The 26995-nt window shown below is 39.3% G+C and overlaps 3 protein-coding genes across 7 annotated transcripts in view; 2 read left to right on the forward strand and 1 right to left on the reverse strand.

Annotated features, from left to right (window-relative positions):
- The window catches only part of sorcs2 (sortilin-related VPS10 domain containing receptor 2), a 387417-nt gene that overhangs the window by 105391 nt on the left and 255031 nt on the right, over positions 1–26995 (forward strand). The gene's annotated exons all lie outside the window — the stretch shown is intronic.
- On the forward strand, positions 16273–18499 carry LOC146675474 (uncharacterized). The gene is made up of 2 exons (XM_085400489.1): positions 16273–17155; positions 17737–18499. Exons 1-2 carry the CDS (start codon positions 16410–16412, stop codon positions 18488–18490), a joined length of 1500 nt encoding a protein of 499 aa, XP_085256615.1. The 5' UTR covers positions 16273–16409; the 3' UTR covers positions 18491–18499.
- LOC146675475 (uncharacterized) lies at positions 18945–24114 on the reverse strand. The gene is made up of 9 exons (XM_085400488.1): positions 23696–24114; positions 22283–22495; positions 21904–22039; positions 21211–21704; positions 20719–21029; positions 20432–20607; positions 19897–20069; positions 19501–19715; positions 18945–19209 (listed from the first exon to the last, which is right to left on the reverse strand). The coding sequence occupies exons 1-9, from the start codon at positions 24061–24063 to the stop codon at positions 18950–18952; spliced, it is 2346 nt and encodes a 781-aa protein (XP_085256614.1). The 5' UTR covers positions 24064–24114; the 3' UTR covers positions 18945–18949.

Raw genomic sequence — 26995 nt, forward strand, 5'->3', positions numbered from 1 at the left:
GCTTTCCTTCTCCTCCTACTGACCCCTTGGGGCCCACTTGTCAGTCTCCTTGACACACACACTCTGCCATGCTCACACATGCTACCATATAGCTGGATTTGAAAGCAGGGTGAAAAGCTAAGCAAGACTCAATAAAACACGAACACATACAGTATATGGCCTGTATTCAAGATGGCTGCTCAAGTTGCCAGCATCCTCCCACTCTACTCAGATACACACTACAGGCTGTGAGGTCTGGGCATAGCGCCTGGAGAGGGTGGCTGACTGGACCAGAGGCTGAAATTAGCCAAACGCTGACTACACAGACTTTGTTTCCCAGGAGCCTGAGTTGATAGCTGCCACCCCCTTTACAAACACTCTCCGCTGTCTTTGTAGTAGACAAAGTGCCTGGTCATTGCTGTCACCACTACTACAGTAACTCTGAAAAACAACAACAACAACATCAGCAGTGCTCCGGCATACCATGTTTAATACTTTCATTTAAATGCCGTCAGCTGTGTAAATACAGAGTGCGAAATCAAAATTGCATCTGACAAGAGATTTAATTATATTTGACTGCTGGGCCATGTTTTTTATTCTTCTTTTGGCCAGACAATCTAAGCGACTTATGATTGCTGCTTACGTTCATTCACCTCACCTGCCGTTTTTCCTGGGCAAATTAAACCACATGACTTTGACTCATACCCTGAGAATGTGAAAAGCTCACCAGGGAGGAAAAAAAGCACACTACCTTACATAAAATGACTAAGATAACTTAACAAGATTTTGCACTGAAGGGAGTGAGCTTTTAATCTAGCTGGAGCTTCTTAGCAGCTTTTCTCATTGGCACCCAAGTGGGGGAAGAGTTTTGAATGGTTAAATGGTGTTTTAATTAAAGCTGCATTTGGCCCAGCTTACGGCGTGAGATGGTCTCCTCATCCTCCCACTGTGATTTTCCCTTCTGTTCTTATGCCGACCACGACACTTTGCAGAAAATACTCCTCTTAATAGCAAATTTTTCCAATTGTCACAAAACAGACATACTAGTTTTGTGACATACTAGTTTGCAGAGTTATGCTTTTATGCACCTAAGTGTCTTTTAGCAATATAGCATGTGTTCATATGAATGGGCATACCACTGTTAGCCACTGTTACAGTTACTGTTACAGTTTCAATGATATACATGTATGTTAGATTTTCCACATTTGGTCATTCTAGAGTAATTCCATATGCTTCCATTTTTTTTTAAGTTTTTACATTAGATATAGAAAAGAAAATAAACACATATTTTGAACTAATCATTAACATTTTACTATATTTCACTAGTTTATTTCATCTCCTTCTGTTGTGATTACACAGAAGTGGTACGTTATACTGAAAAACTGTTTCTCACTTTGTAAAGTTATCCTATGATCAGACATTTTTGGTGGGTTGCACTTAATACTAATTAGTAAGTAAGTAAAACTGTGACAATAATGACAATGATATTAAAATGTTTTAAATATTACCGTAATGAGTAGAAAAGCCAAGTACAAAGCCTAACTAATTTGAAAACAACAATACATGCCCAATCTTCATCTACTTGATGAGGATCTAGATCAAGAATGTCAAGTTCATTTTATACTGTGGGCCACATACAGCCAACTCTGACCTTAACTGGACCAGCAAAACCCCTCTTTCTGTTAGTGTAAGAAAAGGTTTAACTACACATGGAATAAGCATAAGGAAAAAGAAGTCCTTTTTTAACAACACAGTTTTTCTGCATAATAAAGAGATGCTGCTGTAGTTAATAGATGAAATCAGTCAGCATGACTCTTTGAGTTTAATTTTGTCACGACCAGGATGGCCGATGTTTATGAGGAGCAGATCCAAAAGCAGAAATCATAAGGGACAGAACTGAAGTTAAACAAAAAGCGAGCCTTTTATTCTGGCTGTTAGAAAAACGGAGAAACAAAATGGCAGTGGCGAAAACTAAATTATAACCTAAACTGGATGGCTAGCCAAGCTAGACTTGGAAAACTCTACATACAAACGTTAAACATAAACATGAGAAAACCGAGACTTGAGATGACATGAATTCCAGGAATCATGTTCCTGGAATTCATGTCATATCAAGCATTCATGTCAAGCATTTTAAAAGTTGTACCGCAGAGTGGTCTGGGGTTTGAGAGATGGCTTGACAAATTAACCAAGTACCTTTGAATTGTCTGTTTTAGTCATGTTAATCTCTGCATTTCCCTAGTACTCTACTCTGACAATGCCTTCCATTTGTAAAACACATGCTAGTACTGTAGTTACCAGTCAGACACAAAATTCATGCTGGTGTCTTTAATGTGTGATCAAGAAAAGTATCAAAAAAGATCCTGGCTCACAAAAGAAAGCTTCTCTGCAATTTAGTTTAAATGTCTGTAAAAGCAAAAAAATCAGCAGGCACAGCAAGTGAACAATGACTTCTTTTAATAACAAACTAGATGTGAGAAAAATGGATAAATGTGTGAGCCACATTATTATGGCTAGTTATAATATTTGGTCTCATTAGTGCATTGTGCGGCAGTCTTCTGAGGTGTGAGGTGAACTAACATGGTAATTAAATGTGCATGACTTATACTCACAAATGAACAAAAATGGACACCTGCCTTTTTATCAGGTATTACATATCACATATTTTTTTTAAGAATATGTTGCATAACCTAAAGAACTGATATTTATTGCTTTCACTGAAAGTGTGTCTCAAAGTATGACTCACCTCCGCATTTTTTGCATATCTCAACCTGCATTTATAAGCCAATGACAGTTTGTGGGAGATGAGATAGATGAAGTGGGCTTTCAAGGGGAATAACACTGCATTAGATGGCTGAATACCAAACAGAAGATAAAGGCTTGTGTGACTAAATTATCAGAGTGCATTAATTAGCCTCTGACAAATGATAAGCCAATTATGATGCCTGCTAACGATACAGTTTTTACCTGCTGTATAAATCCCAATATATATGTTTATTAGCTGGATTAAGGCCTGTGTTTTACCACTGGCACCATCAGTAAGTTTTAACTTTTAAGAATAGCTAGCAGTCAGATAGGATGGCACTTAAGACAGATTTATGTGATGTTATATAAGACCTCACAAAATGTTTCCATGTCTTAGATGGGTCTATGTTCAAGGACAAGGGTCCATTGATCCCCATACATTATATTAAGGCATTATTGAATTTGTGTCCTTTCTGCTTAGTGCTTCAAGAGGAATCATGTTCTGGAATGAAGATATCTCATTCTCGGAGGGTCAAATAGTACCATTCTGTCAAAACTGCTCGTCTTCAGAGATACTTGCAAGACGTCCTTTGGTGTCAGTGCTGTGACACCTGATATGGCAAAAGAGACTGAGCTCCCTCACTACTAGTCAGAAATGGATGCTTGCGATGGTCCCATGGCATACCATTTATACAGAGGGCAGCAGGGGCATGGAATAGTTTAACTCAATCAATATATAATATCATTTTTTTCCAGACCAAGCACTTTTTGGAGCCTCAACTTGAACTAAGCATCAAGTACACGCTATTAAAATCAGACAAACAAACAAACAAAAAAACACACGTCAAGCAAAGGAAAATAAAGTGAAAATCAGCTCAAATGCACTCTTTTGTTATTTTTTTTAAAAAAAACAACAAACTCTTGGGGAATTATTTATAATATTATTTATACCTGGAACACTTATTGACCTTTTCCCATGAGATTCTATTTTTTCTTAAGTAGAAACGAAAAGGTTTCAAACTGCAGGTGACAGAGTCTGCAAAATTATTTCTCGGATTTTGTTGACAGTAACAAAATGGAAAATGTCAGAGTTATACTCTTAAGACACTGTTAGTATTCTACAGAGGGGGCTTGTAAATTTGAGGTCATTATGGGTCAGTAAAGTTGGACCTGTTCCATATGGCTTTGCTTTCTTTTCACCCCAACTGTAGAGACATGCTCATAATTCTGACAGAAGAAACAATTACTTTAACTGAAGTCCACTTTGATGCGCTACCTTTGAAAGCTGCAAAAAGAGCAGAGAAAAAGTCACACCTGATTCAGAAGGTTCTTTATTTGTCACATGCATAGTTATACAAGTATAACACACAGTGAAATAAGAACCTCCTCAAATCAGATTCTGTGGTAGCAGTATCTAGCTGTACGTGTCTGTATTCTGCATATTTAGAAGTACGTGTGCTATAGTGTTCTGTATGCAGTGATAAACTGTGTGGGCGTGTTTATCTCATTATCCTAATCTACATAACATGTACATTATGTGGAGTGTGAAAATGCACATAATGGACACATAATGCACAAGTAGCTTGCCGGTATAAATATCTTTGCCTACACATGTAGAGGCAAGTGTATGCACAGTATGTGTAGGCTGCTTTAAGCATGGTGGATTTTTTCTGTATTTGTGAAATTATGTATATATGTGTATATATATATATATGCATTTTGTATGCTTCATGGCTGGTCTGTTGTGTGTGTGTGTGTGGTAGCAGATAGTGAGAAAGTTTTAGCAATAATACTATCTTCTATCATTTTTTCTTTTTCATTCATTTTTCTGAAATTAACACAGGATTAATATTATACATATAGCGCTCCTGATCTTTGTCTTTTAGCCTATGATCATGCTTTTCATCTACTATATTATGATTAAAATTGCTTCCATGATAACAGCGGATCACTTCATTAAGTTTATCTGTTATTGAGTTTCACCAGGATTGTTGTGATTATGAATGACAACTATTGTACAAAGGTCATTATCATCATTTCTGTTACATCCGTATTGCAGGGTAATGCTCAGCCTGTCTGTGTAACTGCTTGATGTCAGCATATCTGGTGCATTAGGCTATTTTCTTTGTCCATCAGCAGCTCTCCCCCAAAAAACATTAAAAATGAACTGACTAAACCGATAGAGAGGCTTTTCAACGACAGAAATCTCCACATCAGAGACACTTGTGTTGATCGGGAGCCATTTAGACAATTTAATATCCAGTGGACCTACCGCACTACGGGTCAAACTGCATTTGTAAAATTACACTGACTTTTTATATTTTTCTGCAGAGAAAATGTTCCATTATGAATGCATGTTTTTTAAAATAAATCTCAAATCTTTTTCTCTGTGTATCTTACACTTCATTTAATATCAAAGGATTTGTGCTAAAGGAACATCTTGAATATGCATATTACTCAATTAGCACCAAGCCAGCTGGTTAAGAAACTGGTGAAAGGAAGAATATTTGAACTAGAAACATAGTTGTTTGCATTGGGATCAAGTGAAATTATCTTACCTTGTACTTGTTTTAAAATGAAAAAAACAAAACAACAACTATATTTACATATTCAGGAGCAGGATAACTCTGATATGAGAGCGTTACAGTTCAGGCACTACTCATTTATTTCCTTCTAAGTCTGAATAAAACAGTTTTTGATGGTAACATTACAAAAAAGTGATTACTATACAGTGTAAGAAGCTTAAATATGCTATTAACGCTTCTGTTAAATATGCAACTACAGCAAATCTTTACTTCTTTGTCCCTACTGAAGACTCTTGCTCCATTAAATATATATCATCAATATATGCAATCTCTATCTGCCATCTCTATTTTTCTAGCATTATTATCAAGGCTAAAATAATTCACATTAATCATTTTAAAAAGCAATATTGATAGAAAAGTCTGTCTATCAAAATCCTGATTAGTTTTGTTTGCGCAAGATGCTTTTGCGGCTCAAGATGCTTGACACAGGAGGAATGTAAACCATTATTAAACTATAACAAAGCAAATTAAGAAAAAAATAGACTGCAGGAAGACTGCATCTCTGTGATGAATAAGGCAGATGCTAAAAAAATATTTGGCTAAACGAACATGAAACGAGCATGAAGCACTGATTATATGCAGTGTTTTGTTTAGACAGCTAAAACACAGCACCAAAATGATGTGACTTAGTAGGCAAGCTACAAACTCTAGACATGTGAGACAAGGTGCAAAGAATAGCTACGCCATTTAACAGAAAAGCTGCCATCAAGCTAGCGCCAAGAAAGAAGAGAGCGCTGCTGCTAGCTTGGAAAGCAGAAACAAGCAGATTAAAAGCTGCAAGAGCACACAACAGATTGAAATAAAATGTGTCAATGATTCTTTCTAATTTAGTGTGCTTCTTTTGCAAAGTCTCTGAAATTATATAACATCTAACCGTTCTCTCGGCAATATGTCTGTGAAGGTTCTCAGTCATCCAGGTCATCGTAGTCAAAGGAGCTTGCAAAGAAAAGCGTCTGGACTTACTTGAAGACGTTTCACCTCTCATCCGAGAAGCTTCTTCAGTTCTAAGGTCAAATGGTGGAGAGTCCCAGATATAAACCTAGTGGGAGTGACCCCCCACAGAGGGACAAAAGGACCCCCTGATGATCCTCTAATCGCCTGAGCCAAGGTGTGAAACTGGGCGTGGCTCCCAATCAGCCAGAGTTTCGGGTGAGTTCATTGTGAAACCTGGCCCCACCTTATCATGCGAATTCCTGAGGTCAGATGGCCCAGGATGTGAGTGGGCGTTAAGGCGTCTGGGAAGGGATCTCAAAACTGGATTATAGATGGCAGAGAGTTGGTGTCGTAAACCCCCGCCTCTGTTCAAAGATGGTCGCTCACAGTGGACATAGATGGCTTCTTTCACTCCTCTTTCAAACCATCTGTCCTCTCTGTTTGTGTTTTGGCGTTTTGTCTTTCGGGTGTCTTTCGCTCAGACAGAAACTGGTTCACCCGAAAGACAAAACGCCAAAACACAGACTTAACAATGTGGTGTATGCTGTACAGTGCAGCGAGGAATGCTCAGACCTCTACATTGGAGAGACCAAACAGCCACTTCACAAGCGCATGGCACAACACAGAAGAGCCACCTCCACAGGACAAGACTCAGCAGTCCATCTGCATCTTAAGGATAAAGGACACTCTTTCGAGGATGCCAATGTTCACATTTTGGACAGAGAGGACAGATGGTTTGAAAGAGGAGTGAAAGAAGCCATCTATGTCCACTGTGAGCGACCATCTTTGAACAGAGGCGGGGGTTTACGACACCAACTCTCTGCCATCTATAATCCAGTTTTGAGATCCCTTCCCAGACGCCTTAACGCCCACTCACATCCTGGGCCATCTGACCTCAGGAATTCGCATGATAAGGTGGGGCCAGGTTTCACAATGAACTCACCCGAAACTCTGGCTGATTGGGACCCACGCCCAGTTTCCCACCTTGGCTCAGGCGATTAGAGGATCATCAGGGGGTCCTTTTGTCCCTCTGTGGGGGGAAACTCCCACTAGGTTTATATCTGGGACTCTCCACCATTTGACCTTAGAACTGAAGAAGCTTCTCGGATGAGAGGTGAAACGTCTTCAAGCAACTTAAAGAAGTCCAGACGCTTTTCTTTGCAAGCTCCTTTGATAACCGTTCTCTCCTAGTCCCATCTGTCAGTTCGGATACTCGAGTCTGTGTCTCTGTGTTAATTAGTTCCTGTTTTATTTTGATAGTATCATGTCTTGTGTGCTTTATATTCATTTTAACTTTTTTGTCTCATCATTTGTTCCCGCTGTGTTCCCACCTGTCTCCTCTCCCTTCATCACCTGGCGTGTATTTATTGTCTGAGTCTCCCTCTGTTCGTCGCCGTGGAGTCCCTCATGGTACTGTTTGGCACCACGTTTCCTAGTTTTGGGGTTGTTTTTTCCTGCAAACCACACAGCCATTACATGACCGTACTGGCATTTAATTGTTTTATCTATGCAGCAGGCTTAGATCTCCACTTTGATCTACATGCACAACTTTCGTAAAGACTCCTTAAAAAGATACCTTTTTCTATGATGTGCAGACTCACAAGGCAAAAGCAACAGTTACACTATCTGTGCTAAAACAGTCATTTTAGAGTATTGTTGTTTTACTGTATGCTGCTTTTGTTTGGGTTTGAACATTTCTCCTTGTCTGGTTGCCTTTTGCCCTGCATAGAAAAAAAGAGGCACTCAGAGACATCAAGGTTAATGCTTCTCCCCTCTCAGCATCCTTAATGCTTCAGAGAGTAGAGGAAAGGCAAAATAAAGAGGGAGGACAGCTTGTTCACTTCTAAGTGGATGACAGGGATTGCTCTGAAAGAGGCTGGGCTCTGCTGCTTCACCAGAAGCGGCCACACAGTGCATGTCCACATGAATGAATTGATTGTTGTACGTCACGGAGGACTCACTTTAAAGAAACTCCAGATTTTCACTGAAAGCACTCATTTGCATGGCTGAGGTGATCTGAAGCACATTATTGCCTACCCCGTATCATTAGGATTTCATCTTAGAACAAGAAGCCTTTCAGGGAAACAAAAAGCCCCAAAACCGCAGACAATCAGAGAGAGATTGCATAATGCTCATTTGGCGGCCGGTTTGGACATTTGGCTCCTCTTTAACCCACAGAAAAAGAAAAATCAGCAAGGATTTGGGGTAATCCTCTTAGCCTGATGCTTTCTCTCCCCCTGCCGACTGGAAGACGAATGTGAGCGCAGGCATTCGGACCCACCGGCTGAGGAAAGCCCAGCTCCCCCTCAGCATATTTTAATTGTGAAATGGATAGCGGTGGCTTCCTGGTGACTTGTTGGCTGAAGTTGCTTTTCCCATTGGCGTGCCGGGTTAGAGATCCTGCCCGAGGTCTGAGCCAAGACAACTATTGAGAGACAGTGTCACTACAAACTGCCCAGTCATTCCCTGCTGTCTTCCAGTCCTTGAAGCATTCTTGCTGTGACAAATTTTCCAATATCCTACTTTCCTATTTTGGTTTTACATTATCTCTGTGACTTTTACTCTTTTTTATTCTGTTTTTTGCTCATTTCAAGCCCTTTCTACCCTAGCTTACCCCATCTGCCTGTGTCAGCTAATTCATTTTGTAGTTATCAGAAAAATGTTGTCTTTTCATCATTTTATACAGCCTGGACATCCTGTAGTTGCAGAGCCTATAGTTGTCATACAATCATGGAAAGAGGTGAAGGCATAAAAAATAAAGAGGAGACAGAAAGTTGGACTTCAAAACAACAGCAGTTTGTTTAAGACAAAGTAAATAAAACTCGTAAATAAACTTGGAAACATAATCAAACTCAGTCAGTCGGACATATTCCTACTCAATATGACATTTGTCTATCATTCTTTCAAAGACAACACCAATCAGAGCTGATCAAACACGCTAATAAACTAAGATGTGACAACCATTACCTTAATGTTGTTGGTCAAAAGCAGCTCTGACACAATGTTTAGTGAAAACAAGTTATGCTACACAAATGGAGTAAAAATGATGTACTACAGAATAATATGTTAACTGACAGAACAAACATGCGTTTTCTGTTATTTGATTTTTTTAAAAGGCCGCTGCTGGACCTCAATAACCAGTCTAACCTTTGTATGCACACATAATAATGGTAATGAGCTTTTTTCTGCCCCCATCAGACCATCACAGCTCCTCATGTCGGACGTTATTCTTCAAACATTTCCCTGTATGAAGAGCTAGAGCCATAATGAATTACCGCACGCTGGCTCAAATGGCACAAAAAAGGAGATAATTATGACAAATGCTGTCTCTCTGTGTGTTTGCTATTGTAGCCCTTGGCTCTTTACTCTGCATTAATGAAGCTCTCCACGCTCTGGCAGCTTGTTGTCCTCTGTGTAATATGCTAAAGTTCTTTTAAACCTGGGTCTGTGTGATCTAGCAGAACAAAATAAAATTGCACACTTTTTTTGTCTTTTATTTTAAAATGGGCACAGTCAATGGACACCTGGTTGGGGGTGGGGGACAGTGATATTTGTCTACAACTGCATCACCACCAGGAAATAAGTAGTATAGTAATAAAGCTGCAGTGCAAAACAGTTTTATAACCAGGATGTAAAATGGCATAATCTCAGTATTAGAGGGCATTAACGCTTGACTATCCACCTTTATTTTCAGTTATTATGTTTCCCAAGTCAAAAGTTCAAGTCTGTTTAAGTGCGCTGAGTCAAACCATCATCTTCTGCCTCACTACATCTGCAATCTATTAAACCTTCAGTTCTACACCTTGGTCTATAAATCTATGCTTTTTTAATATTTTTTAAATCGTCTGGCCTTTACCTATAGCATAGTTCTTACCATTGACAGCCAGACTAAACTATGCAATGACTAAATGTAGAGATGATGGTGGTGGGTGGGTTAGAGGTTGGTTGGTAAACAAAAGGAGGATAAAAGAATATAATATCCAGTGAAGTCAACATATGGATGACAGTAGAGCTGAAACAGCAACCCATGTGGGTAGATCAAATGTGAAAATGCAAACAGTGACAGATTAATCCTCATTAATGATCTGATATTATATAAATTGTCCCTTTCTAATTTGGCAAAATTCATTTATTATATATTCTGCTGCAAAAGGAACAGTGTTTCACCTGTTATAGATGTGAAATGCAGCCACTCAAATCCATGTTCTGGTACAGTAAAATCTTTGCATCTCCAAATCCATCTCCTATCCCACCTGCCGCAGGTGAGTTTTGTGCTCTGAGAAGAAGAGGAAGAAGATAAGCTAACATTCTTACAAGTTTGTTTAGTAGACAATAGCAAACGCAGTAAGCACTGTTAACAAGCTCCCAGCCTTGTTTTTTAAAACTGTGGCAGTTTTACCTAAAGGTGTTAGAGAAGGCTTGTGGAAAAAAACATTGAACACCCTTGTTCTTCCTTTAACCCTCTCGGGCTCAAATTAAGTTTTTGTTGCTAATGCACAAAAGAATACCTGCAGTGGTAATTCTGAGTAAAAAAATATCATAAAATATGTATGTGGGGTAATCAGGTTGTTAGCTTTTAACTGTTGCAAATCTGCAACGCCTGCCTTGAGAGGGTTAAGAAGCACTACTTTACCTCCTTAAATATTAAACATGACTGATTCAGGTGAAAGAGCAGGTCATCTACTAATTGGAAGGTTGGTGGTTTAATCCCTGACTGCTCCTGTCTGAATGCCAGAGTATCCTTGGGCAAGACATCATTTCACTGCATCATTTCATGTCTGGCACTGATCACCACCTGCACTCATGTATATATCTTTCTACGTAGCACTCATAATTCTTATTCTCATGTATATATCTCATGTATATCTCATGCACATATCTTTCTTTCTACATAGCACTTTAATTCTTATTGTTTGCACTGAAGCACCGCAGCAATTTCCTAATGTTGTAAACCTCAACATCTGGCAATAAACCCATTCTGATTCTGAAAAAAAAAAAAAAAAAAAAAAAAAGACACTAAACCCTGAGTTGCTCCTGATGCATTCACTGGAGTGTGAATGGTAGCTAAAAAGCACTTAGACATAGAAATAAGTGATTGTGTGAATGAGACATGTTATATAAAGCATTTTGAGTGGTCAAGTAGAAAAGCACTTTAAAAGAACCAGTCCATTTACCCTCCCTAAAAGCTAAAAATATGATATTTTTATTTGACATAACACTTACCTTTCTGGATTTAAGATATCGGGATTCTAGCATGTAGCTAAAAAAGTTATTAGATAGACACTGATTGATCCAGTATGGTGGCTTCAGCGCTAGGAAATCACCAATCACCACAGGACATGAAGACTGGACTGTTTTGTGAAAAAGAGAGCTTGATAATGGAGATATCGATTATCTCCATTATCTCCATTATCAAGCTCTCTTTAACATGTGTGATAATGAACCCTTTAGATACAATAAATATTCATAGCAAATACTATGAAAAATTGGCAAACTGCTACAGAGGGCTCTTTCTTGGGAGCAAAATGTTGGTGGGAAAGACAAAATAAGCCAATTTCTTCAAACTCACCACTCCTAGTGGAGCAAAAAGCACTTTTCATCAATTCAAAATGTACATTTAATCCATCCATGCCTCTTCATGTTTGGCTACATGCCATGGTTGGCCTTGTTGTGACATCTTGCTTATTTTGCATCAGTCTGTGGTCCCCAGAGCCAGTGTGCTCACCTCTTGGTGACCCCCTCCACCACACTTTTATCCAGAGTCTAATCCAATTGGACACTGTGGGCATGTCAGCCCGAAGCCCTCTCACCTTGTACTCAGCCCAGACCTATCCAACCTCCCTCATGGGTGCTCTCTGTCAGGCACACTGTGAAAAGCTTCTTATTTCAAGGCTACAAAAAGCCTCTTCAGCCCTAACTAAGAGAGGCAGAGCACTCAGAAGGTGAGAGAGGCTGCCTAGGTGTGTGTGAGTGTGTTTCCATAACATGAAATGCTGACTCGAGGACAGTGTCGACAAACAATAACAAGTTGATCTTATACAAATATGCATACTCAAAAAGGTGACACGATGGTCTGCGTTTATCAGTTCATTTGTTTAATGTGTGTGTCTGGAGAGAAGTGTGTATACCTGAGTGGTTGCGGGTGAGCTCAGGTCATGATGTGTTTGAAATGGAGCGGACAATCCACAGGGAGCTAAGAGAGGCAGACGAAGCAGAGTTCAGGGACAGAGTCAGACTCCGTACAGAAATCAAAACGCTGCCATCAGAGGCAGATAAGGAAGACATCGGTATGAACATTCCGATGTACAGGACTGCAGCAGGAGCGATGGGAAAAGCTTCAGTTAGTGGTGAAGAAGCAATCATGTAGACAGAAATTAAGTAAAAACCAACCAAAACATCTAATTAAAGATGATGTTTTCTAACCTTAAATACGCCATTTGAAACATGGGTCATTACCCTACAGGAAGCAACTATCAGAAGATAAGTACACTGTGGCCATAAATGGATGGACATATAATGTGGACCACCTCTCCCAGTCCGAATTGTTGATACAAGGCAAGGCAGATTCATGATTTCATATTGTTTCCACCAAATTCCACCTCTACCATCTCAATGTCGTAGCAAAATTCAGGACTCATCCGACTAGGCAATATTTTTTATTGTCCATTTTGCTTAACCCATACAAATTGTATCTCTAGTTTAGTGTTCTTAGCTGACAAAAGTGGTCTTCTGATGCTGTAGCCCATCTGGTCTAAGGTTCTGCTTGTTGTGTATATGGAAACTTGGGCTTATGCTGTTTTTGAAGCCAGGTACTGATTGTATCTTGATATGGTGCAAGGATATACTACTGCCCTTAGTGGCCATATGTCAGTGCTTAAAAGTGTCACCATGCTGAACACCTGTAAATGGACTGGTACTTATATAGCACTTTTCTACTAGAAAATGAGCACTCAGAGTGCTTTTTACTACAAGCCTCATTCACTCAATCACATACATGTTCATAAAAGTGTTTTTCTTTTTTCTATCTAAGCACCTTGTCTAACTTTCATGGATACAGTCACACGCTGATGAATACATCAGGGGGAATTCAAGGATTAGTATTTCCTGATGACAGAATTTCCTTAGTATGCAGACCAGAGTAACTGTGGATCAAACCAAATACTTTGTGACTGGTAGACACCCCTACTTCTAACTCCTGGGCCACAGCCGTCCATCTGTATTGACACATTTGTGATTATGCAGCACTTTGCTTACTTCTTGTATCTAGGAACTCGATCACCAGAATAAAGAGCGAAAACATATTTAACTACAATGTTTCTATTCAGTAGTGTGTTTGAAATCTTATATTTTTACACGTAGACTTTTTATATCTTTAGTATAGGTAAAGTGTACACTATAGGTATGGCTGATAAATATAGTTACAGTGCTGTAGTGTTAGCATTACATACTAAAATACTTTTGATAGTGAAACCATTGTGGCAAATTTCTAAATTTTGATACAGTGCTTTAAAAATGGTCAGAATTAGTTCCATGTTTGATAGCACAGGGACAACTGTCACAGCAAAGAGAGCAAAAATTAGAAAATTTTATTCAAATATAAATATAAAAATACTTTACCACAACAAGGCATAGAAAACATAGATAAAACCTTTGTTCAAAAGCTTTTGTTCAAAGAATGTTCATGTGCAGGAAACCAGTTTAAAAATGCACAGCTGATATTAAAAATGATTAGAATTGAGTACTCCCAGCTCTGGCATTAGATGTAAATGTGAAATTCAGATAATTGTAATTGTTCATGATAATAAAAACATAAGTGAAACAGTTTCTAATATGAGCTATTTTTAAAGGCATTTCAAAAACATAAAGGCATGTTAAGAAAAGGGCCTAAAATGAAAAAGTTCTCTAAAGCTGTAGCAACCAATCAAAGGAAAGACTTTAAAGACTCAATTCTTTTTAGTGATTAAATAAGCACCTGCTCTGATCAGTCTGCATCACATTTAAAAGTGACTTCCCCAAAGTCCAAACTGGATCAAAGGCAGACCCAATGAAGGTCTCTACTAAATAAGTCAATGATAACTTGATGATAGGAAGTCTATGTAACCCATTTTGATCCTTTGGTTTCAGCCTTGTGTGTGACAGTTGAAATAATTAGCAATGTTGGGTATAAATCGATGTATTCGGCAGATTGATCTAAAAGAACCTCCAAGCCATCAGATCCTGGATCGCATTTAACTGACTTTATTAAAGTGTTGTTACTGCTGTTTGTATGATCAACAGAGATTAGACATTAAGACATTAGTGCTACATGAGTTTGTTTTCTGTATGTGTTTTTGATTGTTTTTGTTTAGAACAGATTTAGACTAGCCTTTCAAAACAACAATTTTAAAGAGATGTGTTGCAAAGATGCACAATGTTGACCTGAAACAGTACTATCTTTAAAAACAAAGATTTGCATTGGAAGGTGACAATATTTGAGCATAACTTCAGCACTATTTTCCTGTTTCATGTGTTCTGTTTTATGGCTATGTTTGGTTTTATCTCTTAAATTGATTCAAATTTCTTTTTCAAACTCTCACCTTTGAGTATTTAAATGTCAGAAGGAAGTATATACCATAATTTTTAAAAAAAATGTAATCTGGGGCTATTTCTGAAGCCCCACTACAGCTGTACTTGAGGTCTTACAACAGTATCACATGCTGTCATCTGCTCTTCCTAATTTTGAATGACTATTGATGACACAGGGGTTCTGATTGAGGTATTGTAGTCAGCTCTGGCTCCTATTTATTCTGCCTTTGTGTTGAGAAAAAGGAGGAACCAGCTTTTTAATGAAACCGAGGTGTGCATCCATCATGCTCTGGAAGCAGCAGCCCAGCAGGGAAATGAAGGATCGATTTGATTAGCTGCTACTTTTAGTCTCACAGGCTTATGTGACGGCTTTGATTGGGAATCTTGTCTGGGCTGGCAGGGTGGCTTTAAGGTAGATAATGTTTCAACAACCATGTCCCCTTAACTCTTATCCATCCCATAGTATTTGGTTTTATTTGCTCCTTTTGTTTCCTTGGGGGTTGGGGGTTTTTTATGAGGTGCCGTAAGGGACATTATTACTGAAACGCTCTCACACACACTACTGAAACGCTCTCACACACACTACTGAAATGCTCTCACACACACTACTGAAACGCTCTCACACACACTACTGAAATTTTACCTCTCACACACACTACTGAAACGCTCTCACACACACTACTGAAATGCTCTCACACACACTACTGAAACGCTCTCACACACACTACTGAAATTTTACCTCTCACACACACTACTGAAATTTTACCTCTCACACACACTACTGAAACGCTCTCACACACACTACTGAAACGCTCTCACACACACTACTGAAACGCTCTCACACACACTACTGAAATTTTACCTCTCACACACACTACTGAAACGCTCTCACACACACTACTGAAACGCTCTCACACACACTACTGAAACGCTCTCACACACACTACTGAAATTTTACCTCTCACACACACTACTGAAACGCTCTCACACACACTACTGAAACGCTCTCACACACACTACTGAAATGCTCTCACACACACTACTGAAACGCTCTCACACACACTACTGAAATTTTACCTCTCACACACACTACTGAAACGCTCTCACACACACTACTGAAACGCTCTCACACACACTACTGAAATTTTACCTCTCACACACACAACTGAAACGCTCTCACACACACTACTGAAACGCTCTCACACACACTACTGAAATTTTACCTCTCACACACACTACTGAAACGCTCTCACACAAACTACTGAAACGCTCTCACACACACTACTGAAACGCTCTCACACACACTACTGAAACGCTCTCACACACACTAATGAAAACCAAGAGGATTTCAATTGAACAGGAAGGCATTTTAGCTGCACAGGAAGGTGAGGAAAAACAAATAACACATTAATGCACAGCTAACACCGCGGTGACGTCGACAACAGTCTGTTAGAGGTATAATTGAAAAATATTTTGCCTTCATCAGTGACTATCCAAACATTGTTGTAGGGTAGCAGCCTATTGCAACAAGTCGGGGCATCCTGGCTATGCTAGCTGCCCGTATAATCTGGAAAGACTGTGTCTGACAGTACCTCATCTACAATGAAATTACATCAGATCCTTGTCATTTTTTACATACTTTCTTTGTTTTTTGAGGTGAGAACCAATGAAGAAGATGTTGAAAGATTTTTTACTTGTGCTCTGCAATGTATTGGGGCGCTCCAAAATGAAAATTCGGACAATATCAGACAAGAGCGGCTTTATAGAGAGCTAGATGATCATACACGAACTCTATCAGAATTTCTTGCTGCTGTATCTCGATATGATCCCAATAATAGGGTTGCCACCAACCTACTACAATCCTTGTATAGATGCTTTTGCAGCTTGCTACATGAATATGATGCTAGACAGAGATCTGCTTATGTGACCCACAGATTGTTACCCCCAACCACCTTGAGTGGTCATCCAGGTCGGCCACGATACACTATATCTGCTGAACAGATTTCTCACTTTGTTTCCATTGGTATGACATGGCAGAGAATTGCATCATGCTTTGGAATAAGTCGAAGAACCCTGTACAGACACAGACAAACTTTGGGAGTTGAGCCATTAAGCTATGTGGATATTTCAAATCAAGAACTGAATGGCCTTGTGACGGATATCCTACAGAACACTCCAAATGCAGGGGAAGTATACATTCTTGGAAGTCTGAGATCTCGTGGCTTAAGAGTTCAACGTTGGAGGGTCAGACAAAGTCTACAGGAAGTGGATCCTATTGGACGTGCATTTAGACGTCGTCATGCGATAAGGCGAAGGATCTATAGTGTTCAGGCCCCCAACCACTTATGGTAAGTTCACTGGTTTGAAACAAATGATCAGGCCTTGTGTTTAAAAGTATTAACACAATACATCAAAATTAATGGTCCTTCATTCAAAACATTACTGAAGTTAATCTATATGATCAGCATAAGATAATAATAATAAAAAAATAACAATAACCAAAAAAACTGAAATTGATATAAGTATGTTAAATATTTGGGGGATTCATAGTACATAAATTTAGATGTTGTCTAATGTATATACTGTTGAGTTGTTTAATCCTTTATTTTACATCACAATTTTAATCTCTAACATCAATTGTGCCAGGTAAACGTAGTGTGGAAAAAGACATTTTATGCCACTGTGTGTATGTGTGTGCACGTGTGTGTGTGTGTGTGTGTGTGTGTGTGTGTGTGTGTGTGTGTGTGTGTGTGTGTGTGTGTGTGTGTGTGTGTGTGTGTGTGTGTGAGAGACAGAGGTGTGCTGTTGTTGAAGTAAATGTACAAAATGAAACCTCTAGTTTTTGTTTAAGTACAGGGTCAGGAATTCACTACTAAATAATATGAACAAACATGTGGAACTGTAGTAATGCTTTCTGATCTCTCAACAGGCATTTTGACGGCAACCACAAATTGATTAGATGGCGCTTGGTCCTGCATGGCTGTGTTGATGGCTTCAGCCGAACTATCATATACTTACGTTGCTTATCCAATAACAGAGCCTCAAGTGTCTTGTCATTATTTTTGGAAGGAATACAAAACTTTGGTTTGCCCTTAAGGGTCAGGTGTGATCATGGTATGGAAAATATACAGGTTGCTCGTTTTATGTTACAGAGAAGAGGAGTAGGCAGTGTTATTACAGGTGTTTCAGTACATAACCAAAGAATTGAAAGACTGTGGGCAGAACTCAACAGAGTTGTATCAAGACACTTTATAAATATCTTTAACTTTATGGAAGAACAGGGTATGTTGGATTCACTGAATGAGCTACATCTTTTTTGTCTGCATTATGTTTATTTGCCAAGGATTGAAAGAGCATTAACAGAATTTGTCAATCAGTGGAACAACCATGGTCTCTCTACACAAGGAGGACAGACCCCTCTTCAGCTGTGGCATACAGGTGTCACAAACAATGTGGGAATCCTGTCGTTTATAAATGACATTTTTCATGTTGATAACTATTATGGCGTTGATGAAGAAGGGCCATTACCAGAACTTCAAACAAACAATAATGTCAATATTCCAGCTATTGACATCAACATAAATGAGACTGCAATGAACATAATTCAACAAGTGAATCCATTAGAAAATGATGGAAATCATGGAATAGATGTGTTTTCTTCACTTTTACACCTTCTACATTAAATAAAATATTTTGCAAAAAATAAAAAAAAGATATATAAAAAAAACATTTCAGAAAACATATGTGATCGAAACTAACATATTGAAACCATTTTCTTTAAAATGATAAAATGACAGCTCTGTTGTCAAACAGAAACTGACACAGGCAGAAGAATAAACAGACACAAAGACAACCAAATCAAAAACCGATGGACATACACATGAAATGAGTAAAGTGACACAAATTTTGTATATTCAAACTCAACAATCTAAATTAACTTCTGACGTGCTGTTAAACAATTGGTATGAATCCTGAAGAACAATCACTTCTTGTCAAATTGATGTCTTAAAACATCAATTTGACTGAGGCAGGTAAATTTGGAAATATTAAAACCTTAACAAGTTAATACTCAATACTCACTTTGAATCAAAAGAGAGACCAATACAAAAGAGAAACACGCAAACTCCTCCAGCATAATGTGTTCATACCCTGCCAAAGCCGTAAGTGTTACCTAATGCAAAATCAAACTTCTCCTTGAACAGCTGGTATGAAACATGCAGTGGCAGCCTAATGCAGTTAACACACATGTTGGCAAGAGGGAAAATTGGTGTAGAAGAGAAGTCATCGTCTCCTCTATGAATGAACTCAATCGAGGGTGCTGGGGAAAAGCCAATAGGTGGCACCGCAGTTGCTCCAGTTGCAAAGGCCAATATCTTCTGTAATTTGGAAGGTCCTTCTTCTTCTGCATAAAACAGAGAAGGAAAAAAGTGTTAAAAGGTTATTTCATTTGGCCAACATAAATTGTCAGTGAGTACAAATCTAAAGCAAGAATCTTAATGACTGTTATTGCAATGACTATAGAGCATGCTTTTCATCTTTCAATAGTCTCAAAGAACTATGTAAAAATGTTACTACAACCAAGAGGGTAATGTGGTGTTATTGTTATATGAGTATGTTATTTAAAATAAAGATTTCAGAAATGCTAACCTATAAATCGTTACATCTATTTATTGTGCACTAAAGTGACAATTACCTTCTGCATCTTGGAGATAGTCTCTCCAGAAGGTAACAACTGTCTCCTCAGCAGCTCTTCTGTTGCTTCCTTCTGGAGATAGATGAATGTTGAAAAGATCATCCACCTGGTCAGCAGTCAGCATATGTGGCTCATAGCAGAACAGCGGGCGAAAACTGTCTGGATGCCTCCTCATTTTCTCGAGAACCCCAAGAGTTTTCAGACCTTCACAAAATCTGGATAAACAGCACAAAGAAATTTTATTCAATAATTCTGCAATTTCATGCTTCTAAGTTAATTGTATATTATCAATTTGGCACAATCAGTTATACTAGGTTATTAACTGGCCATTTTGATTAATAGGTAAGATTTTTATCACATTTTAATTAATCTGAAAAACACAGAATACCAAAATACCTTTGAAATGGACCTTGAACCCTGTGGATGACCTGAAACATGACAATATCATGTACCAGCAGATCCCTGTCTCTTAGTGAACGCATAGGCCTCAGGCATCCTGCATTGGCCAAGTAATCAAGCAGAGGTTCTTTTGACTTTTCAAGGTCCTCAAGGGTTGTACTTTGAGATATCTAGCATCACAAAGAGCAGAGGAAGGGCTTGTTATGGAAGTTACTCAGTAGTCTTATAACCTATTAGAAGGAACCCAGCCACCAGTGGTCTACACAATCACAATATGCCCGCGCGTACATTGGAAGTCAAATGACTACACATATTTTTTTAATATGTTTACAATGTGCTTAAAAAAATGATAAAATATACTCTTTCGTCTACCCTTATCTACTGAATCTTAGTTTAATATAGCAGCAAAATATAAAAACTTGGCATTCAGCAATGGCCAGACTGATCCGGATAAACATTCCCTGCAAAAGAAAACTGGAACACAAACTATTTTCAATTCACTATAAGATTTATAAAATAAACATATAGAGACCTTTCGGACTTTTTCAAAGAGTTCCAGGTCAGCTATGTCTTCCAGGGCTGGATTTGCTGAATTTCCAACCAGAAGGGAAAATACTGTTGGTGACAGAAAGTTAGGTGGTGGACCACCATGTACCAAGCTCACTGCAATGGCTCTCCCAGAGATGTAGTACCAGTCCCCTCTGAGAGCTGCAAAGCAACAGAATAAAAGGAAAAGCAAAATTGTCAGTAATGTTGCCTGTAAAAATAAATATCAGTTAAACAGTTCCCACTATTAATCTTAGAAAAATAGGTAATTACCAGTACTGTCAAGAGCCAAGTTCTTGCAGTTTTCTTTCCCCTCAAACATGGCTGACCTGGCAATGGTGTCCATCAATAGTCTCAAGAATTCCCTCCTTGGCCCACCTAAATCAACCCCTTCCTCATTTTTCCCCATATCATCTGAGAATTTCACACAGATCATCAAGTTGGGATCATAAGATAGCCTTTGAAAACCACGCAAGGCTCCCTCCCACACAGCAGAGCGATTTATATTAAATTTGCACTGCTGTTTTGTGCTAATTTTGCTTGATAGTTCCAGCAGTATCTCTTGAACAGGGACTTTTTCTGCACTAAAAAAAGAAAATAAAACAGAAAATAAAATATATCAGCCATGTAGTCATGTTACAGAATTTGAGAATATGTGTCACACTGATCATAGAGAGTTAAAGCTTTAAAGGTTTATATTGATTTGACAATTCTGGAAAGCCCAAATTATGTCTCAAACTCAAATTCTGTATGTTTGTTACTCACATCTGATTCTCCAAGCTCGCAATTATAGCTTGATTTAAATCCTCATCATCTGAAGAATCGCCAGAAAGCGATGCCACGAGAGTTAAATATGAAGAATAATCTTCATCATTAACGCTCATGGCAGGGATGTCTTCACTTCTTGCATTGAAATCTCTGCTGTGACTGCTTGTGCTAGGTTTGTCATCACTTCTTGCCATGTAGCCTTCATCACAAATGCTGTTCCCATCACTTCCTTGCTTTGCTCGTTGCCTTTTACCAACACTCCTTCGAATACAGTTGGTCCCAGTATCATCTTCTTCATCACTGCTAGTGCCAGGGTTATCACCTTTAACATGACTTCTTAACCTTGTAGTGACTTGGCTGCTCATGTCTTGTTGGATTTTTGAACTATCAACTTCAAAACAATCATTGTCACTGTCCTTATCAGTTGCACAACTGCTTAATGCTGATTTGGAGCTGATGTGGGAAGGATCTTTGTCTTCATCTGATTCACTCTTCAACAGAAAAAGACCAAAAACATATATCAAAAGCAAGTAATTATAGCTTATCTTAAAAAGATTAAAATAAGAAATATCCATATTGATTGCTCCCAAACACTTGTTTTAAATAAATATATTCTATTTTGTTAGAAGCCCAATTGTTGACATGTTTTTTCCCAAATCATGATTACTTTTCATTCTTTTAGTAACTTACTAAAAGTGTCCTTGATGGCCTTACATAGAGGGCTTTGGTTTTAAAAACCTTTAGGATCAGCATCCCATTCAGCTCCTGACCAACTTGGAGCTTTGGAGACACCAGCTTATTGCCACAAGCCATTAGAAACTCGAGGCTACAAAAAATAAATAGGGACAACAGCAATTGCTAATTAGTTAAATATTTTAAGTATTAGTTAAATATTTTATTATATATTGTTCTGTTTGTGTGTATGCTTTTATGACTTAAATTCTACTGGTATAGTCATATGTTTTTATAATGATGAATGATATTTTAAACTTCTTTACTTTGGTATATTATCTTTAAGTACAAGTCATTACATGAATACACACAGTAACAATAAACAATAGTATTTTACCTGACATCCTCTGGAAGGCGTTCACCAAAGCTTTCCTTGAGGTGTTTCACGACAGTTTGGTTGTCCCAGGTCTTCTGGAATTCAAAAGCACTGAGGATGTGCCCATGTTTGTGTAACCATAATTTTGAACCTTGTTTGCACACTACTCCCCATGATGGAGTTGGAAGTAGTATAACATCTTTGTTGAAATGGTCATGCTGCTGGGCCATAGCTCTGAAATATAAATATTAGATACCATAAACAACAGCAAGTGATAACTAATAATACTGAGATGCAGACAGCAGAACACTATCCAAACCCCTACACAGAATGCTTTCATAGACAAAATTGTTGTAGTTAGGCAAACATAAGGGTTAATTTTATATACTTTTTTTTATACTTTTCCGAGAATACGTGCTTCTTTTGTGGTTCGGACTCCTTCTGACATTTCTTTGGAGGTGGAGGAAAACCAAAGTAATTGCTTAAAGGAGCTTCTTCGACATCTTTAAGAGTTCTAAACAAATGTCTGTCCTCCTCCAGAAAATCCTATGTACGCAAACACGCGTTGCAACTTCTTATCTTGTGCGTGTCTTTTGTTTTGACAGCGAATGCGCACCTGCGGACCACTTATGTGCAGCCCTGGTTATTTAGCTCGTCATATTGCTGCCACAGAAATTCTTTTGTCCATGAAACCATAAAGCTGCACTTTCTTTTTGCCTTATAGTCTGATTTGTCATAACTTTTCCGTTTTGTGGTAAGTTTTTCTTTGGCTGTCACTTCTTCACCCTGACCTGTCTTATTTGGCTCAGCAGAACTAAAATATAAATCCTGCTGCTTTTACACACACACACACACACACACACACACACACACACACACACACACACACACACACACACACACACACACACACACACACATACATACATAACGCTCAGCGATTCTCTGCGCGATCAACCTCTCACATGTTTAAGCTGCGGGAGATTTCACTTGTCATGTTTGCATAGTAAGCTAACGATTGATAAGACGATGTCAGAGGAATTGGTGCGCAAATTATCATCACTCACCAATCAGTACTGTCGCTCTCTATACACAGTTGCATAACACATAATTGCAAAGTGAAAGCAAAAAACAAGCGCAAATTCAAACGCGATTTCAATATGTCACATATTGACAGTGGCTCACCGATGCCAATGACATAATTACCCAGCTACATTTCCGAAAGAATGCAAAAGCATAGACATATATTTTTCCTTCCTACGATAGCCCGACGGGCAGGGCAGAGATAGATTTTGGTAGCCTGGAAAAATCGCTAGCCCCAGGACGTCGGGCTAGCGATTTTGCGAGCCCTGCAGTATATTATTAAATATCAGACTATTACATATGGCCCCATTTCAGGCAAGTGAATACAAACTCATTAAACTTTGTAACTACCTTTTTCTTCTGGTGCCTGATGTCCAGCTGCCGAAGCATTGCCGAGTTTGATAACGTGGTGCAGGTGCACATTCTCTCCTGACTGTAGATGTCGCTGGCATGGGCAAGCTGCTACGTTGACGTGAGGGAAAGAGGGATGTTAAGTGACTATCCAGTCCGTCCACACTGGTACTTGCAACAGGTTGCTGCCCCACGACTGTGGCATTTGACAAAGTTCTGATGGTCTCTGCTGAGGATAATATACTGTTGAGTAATGCGGCTGCTTCACTTAGGCTACTAGCAGGTTGCTGAGTAGACATCTGTGTAGTGGTTTGAAGTGTACCACTTTTTCCTTCACTTTCCTGGTCTGGACACAACTTCCTGTTCATCTAAAACTCCTTCCTGTTCAACTGAAATGCCTTCCTGTTTAACTGAAACGCCTTCCTGTTTAACTGAAATGCCTTCCTGTTCAACTGAAACGCCTTCCTGTTTAACTGAAATGCCTTCCTGTTCAACTGAAACGCCTTCCTGTTTAACTGAAATGCCTTCCTGTTCAACTGAAACGCCTTCCTGTTTAACTGAAATGCCTTCCTGTTCAACTGAAACGCCTTCCTGTTCAACTGAAATGCCTTGGATTTTCAGTAGTGTGTGTGAGAGCGTTTCAGTAGTGTGTGTGAGAGCATTTCAGTAGTGTGTGTGAGAGCGTTTCAGTAGTGTGTGTGAGAGCGTTTCAGTAGTGTGTGTGAGAGCGTTTCAGTAGTGTGTGTGAGAGGTAAAATTTCAGTAGTGTGTGTGAGAGCGTTTCAGTAGTGTGTGTGAGAGCGTTTCAGTAGTGTGTGTGAGAGGTAAAATTTCAGTAGTGTGTGTGAGAGCATTTCAGTAGTGTGTGTGAGAGCATTTCAGTAGTGTGTGTGAGAGCGTTTCAGTAGTGTGTGTGAGAGCGTTTCAGTAGTGTGTGTGAGAGCATTTCAGTAGTGTGTGTGAGAGCGTTTCAGTAGTGTGTGTGAGAGGTAAAATTTCAGTAGTGTGTGTGAGAGCGTTTCAGTAGTGTGTGTGAGAGCGTTTCAGTAGTGTGTGTGAGAGCGTTTCAGTAGTGTGTGTGAGAGCGTTTCAGTAGTGTGTGTGAGAGGTAAAATTTCAGTAGTGTGTGTGAGAGCGTTTCAGTAGTGTGTGTGAGAGGTAAAATTTCAGTAGTGTGTGTGAGAGCGTTTCAGTAGTGTGTGTGAGAGCGTTTCAGTAGTGTGTGTGAGAGCGTTTCAGTAGTGTGTGTGAGAGGTAAAATTTCAGTAGTGTGTGTGAGAGCGTTTCAGTAGTGTGTGTGAGAGCGTTTCAGTAGTGTGTGTGAGAGCGTTTCAGTAGTGTGTGTGAGAGGTAAAATTTCAGTAGTGTGTGTGAGAGCGTTTCAGTAGTGTGTGTGAGAGCGTTTCAGTAGTGTGTGTGAGAGCGTTTCAGTAGTGTGTGTGAGAGGTAAAATTTCAGTAGTGTGTGTGAGAGCGTTTCAGTAGTGTGTGTGAGAGCATTTCAGTAGTGTGTGTGAGAGCGTTTCAGTAGTGTGTGTGAGAGGTAAAATTTCAGTAGTGTGTGTGAGAGCGTTTCAGTAGTGTGTGTGAGAGCGTTTCAGTAGTGTGTGTGAGAGCATTTCAGTAGTGTGTGTGAGAGCGTTTCAGTAGTGTGTGTGAGAGGTAAAATTTCAGTAGTGTGTGTGAGAGCGTTTCAGTAGTGTGTGTGAGAGCGTTTCAGTAGTGTGTGTGAGAGCGTTTCAGTAGTGTGTGTGAGAGCGTTTCAGTAGTGTGTGTGAGAGCGTTTCAGTAGTGTGTGTGAGAGCGTTTCAGTAATAATGTCCCTTACGGCACCTCATAGTTTTTACCCAATGTGCTATTGCAACAACTCAGCACTCAACAACTGAATTACTTTTTTAATGGTAAGAGAATCAGTTTGTTATTATTGTTATTGTTGTTGTTGTTGTTGTTCTTGTTGAAGACAATAACATTGCAACAGCGAATTCTTAAATGAACATCTAACTGTAGTAAACTAGAATTGTTGTAGAGCTTCAAACTTGAATTTCTGGTTTATGGAGTCATTAATTCCTAATAAGAAAAAACTGTAAACTTGATGTTAATGTTCAGTCACTTTTGTGATTTGTAATGTAAACACACAGACACATACATTTATGCAAATAGCTTTCCAACACAAGTCTCCTGTGACTTGATTTAATACTTTATTGTACTTTATTGAGCCCCGTGGGGAAATTGCTCTCTGCATTTAACCCATTCACTTAGTGAAGCAGTGGGCAGCCATTGGGCGCCCGGGGAGCAGTGTGTAGGGACGGTACCTTGCTCAGGGGTACCTCAGGGTAGCTGTTAAGGGGAATCGAACCCCCGACCTTCCGATCATGGGGCAACCACTCTACCTACTGAGCTATCCCTGCCCAATGCAGTAAATGTAGAGCTCAAGCTGACTGAAGCCAATGCAAATGCAACAATTTCACTTAAATGAAATGTCAGCTGATTCCCGCTGATGAGTCATGGCAATTAGTCCGCTCTAGCCAGAGCAGATCATCTCTTCTTACTTTTCAAAAAGTCCTTTACTTCACAGACAAGTACATGACTTCACAGACAAGTACACCTGTTGTTTCACAGACACACACACACAGCTTCACAGGTGGTCCTGACTGCCTGTTTCCCTGGAGAAACGCAGAGCAGCATTAATTGGTTTCCTTACAGTCAGCTGCACGGGGAGCAGTCAGGTGTGAGTTAGACTGACTGGGTTAACTGCGCCTTATTGGCTCCAGGATGATCGTCCACAAGATGATTGTTGTCTCATGCAGTCAGCCACAGAGTGAGGAGAGGTGATTAAACAACAGACCCAACATGTCATGTTTAATAAAGAAAGCTGGGCAATGGATGTACTGTATGGATGTAATTGGGCAGCAGAGGATGGCACATGTTCGCATGTCAAATAACTGCAGCTTTTCTATTGCAGTCATGCTGAATGCGTGTGATGTAACTGTTTTTCAGTTTTTTGCTTTTACCCTCTTATGTCTGCTACGTTTTTGAATGGTCTAAATGATCTTTGAATCTTTACTGTCCAGATTTTCTTGGTGTTTTTTGAAAGTACTTCTTTCACCCTCCAAAGACTGTGATATCAGGGCGCTGACGTCAGGGGACACCGTATGAAGAGTCACAGAAGGCATCTGACAAAACTGCATTATGTGAGAACTCAAAAATGAGAATGTGTTAGCGCTTGAGAGGAGGCCTGATTGATGGCAATCAGCAACTCAGACAGCACCTGGGCTCAGTGTGCCAGTGCTAATATAAAACA

The sequence above is a fragment of the Rhamphochromis longiceps genome, linkage group LG3, assembly GCF_057381845.1.
Source record: "Rhamphochromis longiceps isolate RC_006_pf linkage group LG3, R_longiceps_female_GT1.1, whole genome shotgun sequence".
NCBI classification, from domain to species: Eukaryota; Metazoa; Chordata; class Actinopteri; order Cichliformes; family Cichlidae; genus Rhamphochromis; species Rhamphochromis longiceps.

Coding starts and splice junctions, on each gene's coding strand:
- LOC146675474 (XM_085400489.1), top strand. CDS start 16,410: ATGAAATTACATCAGATCCTTGTCATTTTTTACATACTTTCTTTGTTT. Junction 17,156..17,736: donor CAGGCCCCCAACCACTTATG/GTAAGTTCACTG, acceptor ATCTCTCAACAG/GCATTTTGACGGCAACCACA.
- LOC146675475 (XM_085400488.1), bottom strand. CDS start 24,063: ATGAACAGGAAGTTGTGTCCAGACCAGGAAAGTGAAGGAAAAAGTGGT. Junction 20,608..20,718: donor CTTGGCTCTTGACAGTACTG/GTAATTACCTAT, acceptor GTTGCTTTGCAG/CTCTCAGAGGGGACTGGTAC. Junction 19,716..19,896: donor GTTCAAGGTCCATTTCAAAG/GTATTTTGGTAT, acceptor CTGTTTATCCAG/ATTTTGTGAAGGTCTGAAAA.